General features: G+C 38.8%; 1 protein-coding gene across 1 annotated transcript; it reads left to right on the top strand.

Annotated features, from left to right (window-relative positions):
• Positions 1-588: 588 nt before the first annotated feature.
• On the top strand, positions 589-3,488 carry LOC113772077. The gene is made up of 2 exons (XM_027316615.1): positions 589-1,167; positions 3,086-3,488. Exons 1-2 carry the CDS (start codon positions 745-747, stop codon positions 3,134-3,136), a joined length of 474 nt encoding a protein of 157 aa, XP_027172416.1. The 5' UTR covers positions 589-744; the 3' UTR covers positions 3,137-3,488.
• Positions 3,489-3,780: the final 292 nt, after the last annotated feature.

The raw sequence follows: 3,780 nt of genomic DNA, 5'->3' as shown, positions 1-3,780 counted from the left end.
TATCTAAACTTTTTCGTAAGTATAAAAAAATCATCTGAACTTTTTCATAAGTCTAAACTTTTTATTTTTCTATGTAATGTGTCTCTTTCCTGCTCAATGCAACTTTAGAACAAATGGACATTGTTGTTATCAGCTATTATTTTGAACTACATATATCATTTCATCTAAATCATCTAATGCTATTTGTTTTAATTGTTAGTTTTCGAAGTAAACTGATTAAAAGATGACATTAAAAGGTAAAGTGATAGTAGTTATAAAGATTAGACTTCCTAATAACGAAACATAGTTTCCAAATGGACAAAGGAATCGATCACACAATCGGACTCCAACTACTACTGTTCACCGTATCAAGCTTTATGGAAACAATGGCTGAACCAAAAACGACGATTTAGGAATTGGAAAATTCCCGATCAAATAATTTAGAACACAACTAATTTAATATGGTACTACTAACTAACGGGAAACCTTTTTAGTGTCCGCCAAATTGACTTTGACCACACTAGGACACAAACTAAAAACGACTGCATATAATTTTGCGCCAGCACTTATCCGCTTCCAAGTTCCAAGTTCCAACTTACTAAAAAATAACTTTTGTTTTCTGATGGTTTAAGACAAAAATACCGAAGAAAACGCATTCTAGTGCATCTAAGAAAACGCCGCCGCCGTCCTATTTCCTCTAAATCCTACTCCTCTACTTTCTTCATCACAAATCGCAGCAAGTCGACCCGCATTTCTGGTTGTCGAATGGCCAAGGCTCTCTGTGTTGTTATCAACCTCACTGGTAAGGATATCAAATTCACCGAGTGGAGGCGGGGGTATGTGGAGGAATTGAAACTGTGGGCACGGAAGCCCTTCCACGAAAAAACAATTAAGTCAGGGGACCATTACGCCTTCAGTGCGTCAGAGTTTGTCGAGCATTGGGAGCGTATACAGAAGGTGGTGCGAAAGTACCCGGAGTGGACTGTTTCCCTTGAAAGTGAAGATTTGAAAGGGATCCCGCTACCAGTCTCTGAACTCAAGGACAACAGAGCCTTCGTCTTCGAAATGGGAGAAAACAATGAGTTGGTGAAATTAACTGTATCCAGAGAAGAAGCGAAGCGCAGAGGAATCGAGAAAGGATTCTTTGGGAGTGTTGAGAAGATGGCAAGCCAATTAGTCTCACTTGTGGTAATTGAACTTTCTCCTTTCTGGAATCCTGTCTCGTGCTTGTTTGTCGGTCAAATTATGCCGGTGCCATTTCATCTATTTGATCGATACAAACTGGGTTTGGTTTCAATTCTTTTGTGTTTGCTTAATTGCTTTTAGCTAATGATGTGTGGTGCGTATACGGTGGACTGTAGGAGTTTTGTGCATTAGTGCTTGATTCAGCTGACAATCTTTACCGGAGTGCTTTTCGTGAGACGAAAAATCTGGTACTACAAAGAAATTTTTTTGAGGCAATTTATCGAACACTGAAAGCAGTAGCGTAACTCGCTGGTCCAAGTAGCCCACCGTCCTTTTCACACGAGTCCATGATGTGGCTCGAGTCTAACAACGCCACCCCACCTTACAACGACACCATTTGGTTGACTGTCATTTTTCAGGAAAATCTCTTCACATTTGAGACAGAGAGTCCCTTCACTCTTTTATCCTGGAAATTCGTAGGGTAATTTTTTCTGAAATTATTGGAATTTTGGTTGTGTTTCTGCTCTGGTTTTCTTTGGGGTTCAGAAGAGAAACTGGTGAGTTTTGACTGGGTTCATTTTTAAGAGGAGTGTGAAAGTCTTGGGGAAGGAACCAAGAGTTCAGTGATCTATTCAGTTTCAAACAGCTTTCTTGGTATCTCGCAAAGTGGTCGTTTTTAACCAGTGTAACCATTGGTGTAATCTCTTCTTTTAAACCACTCATAAACAGAGATCCATCGTAGGATTCATGCATGGGAGTAGGGAAGGAATTACTAAAGCTTTTGGAGTTTCAAACCTATGCTCTTAATCTCCAAAAATTCCGTTTTGCACAATTTTTCTAAACTCCGCAATTATTTCATCTGGACCTCCTCCTCCAAATCTCATGCAAATTTGTGTAGAGAATTATGCCCATGCTATCTCCTGCCTATTGCTAGAAACTCCCTGGTATCAAATGTCTTCTTCAAGTACATGCCAGCAATAGCAGTCTTCTCCCAGAATTACAGAAAGGTTATCCAAAAAGCTGAAAGAGAACGTGAAAGGCATGAGCCTTTTATACACTGAAAGCAGAAATGTAACAATTGAATCCAGGTGGTCCACTGTTTTCTTCACACATGTCCCCTGATGTGGCTCAAGTCTAACAAATGCCCCCACTTCAAAACGGCACTGTCCTCCTTAAAATTCTGTTAACTCTCTTAATCATCGTTCAAATTTTGCCTGATCCTTTCTCAGATGACATTAGACTGAAGTTACTGTTGCTAACCAATCTGCAAACAATCAAGTATATTACATTAACAATGTTGGAGTGGTTAGCTTCATATTGCAGAGGTTTTTCATGTCCCAAAAAACGAAAATATGGTTTCGATCTGCAATTACACTAAAATTGTTTTTAAGTCATGCTGTCTAGCCATATATTGCGGACTACAGAACTGTTGTGCATTGTACTTGATTTACACTGGACTAGTGTTGGAACTTTTTGGCACCACTTAGATATCTTAATAATAAACTTAGAGATTTTGCCTTGTTTGACATCTTTGTAGTTTTCTCCCATTTATTAAGTGAATTCTGAAAAACGTTTCACAGATTTCGATAGCATAATAGCCTCATTTATTTTCTTATTTATCCTGTGGCAAACTATGCATCAATCTCTTTTGGAGGCATTGCTCGATTGATTTCTTGATTTTAGTGCACCTGCTGATCTATTTTCAGGATGTGTTTCAGTTAATATAGGGTGTGAACGGAATTGTAGTTAAGTTTCCCCTTTATTTGCTCATGTTATCATCTACATCATGACAGCTTTTGATGCACAGAGTGTGGAGCTTATAACTTTCCTAGTTTGTCGTCTGCTATTGTATTTTGCCTTTTTGGGTCTGTATTTAACTAATTAACTTTCTCATTAGTTATTTTTTTATCAATTGGACTAGAATGAGCGGAAGACTGCTTCTAGCAGTGTGCGCCAGGATGAAAACATGTGAAGAACTTGGCAAGGCTATTAGGAGTCACCACCAAGTCGGATTTGCTTATCTACCTTGCAAGTGGTCTGGTAAGTTCAGACCGATAAAAATCAATATCGCCAAGGCTGTAGTGCATATGAACCCTGTCATTTGGTGATTAGGGATTTGTTTTTGGTATCCATATAAAAATCTTCTGACCAGCTAGTTAGGGTCAGCTGTTCGATTGATCAAGATTTTTCATTGATATGCTAATTGTATTGCTGTTCCTATTCTCTCTAGTTTAGAGCTTCAACTCGTACCCATCTTGTACATCCATTGCTGTGCCTTGAGCAATTTATCATTTTATCCATGGTCCGGGATACAAATTCAGTAACGTATGCTTTTGAAAATTGGGAAAGCCTTCAGGAAGCAGGAGCCAACTCAACCTATGGTGTTTGACTTTTCCCACTGGCCATAGTTTTGTTTCTTTTGGTCTATTTGACTGCTAAAAAGTCAGAACCTGTTAATCTCTTCAGTCTCTTTGAAGACTGACAGAATCCTTGCAAGCAAAGTCGAAAGACATTGTTAAAGCTTAATGACCTTTTCCACAAGAATGTCACCTAGATACGTTGTGAAGGGAAGCAGCAGAAACCTGTTGATAGTTTCTTTTTGCACGAGATATGTTG

The sequence above is a fragment of the Coffea eugenioides genome, chromosome 5 (genome assembly GCF_003713205.1).
Source record: "Coffea eugenioides isolate CCC68of chromosome 5, Ceug_1.0, whole genome shotgun sequence".
Lineage (NCBI taxonomy): Eukaryota > Viridiplantae > Streptophyta > Magnoliopsida > Gentianales > Rubiaceae > Coffea > Coffea eugenioides.
The sequence above is the reverse complement of the archived record's forward strand: the minus strand, read 5'-3'. Positions and strand labels throughout refer to the sequence as shown.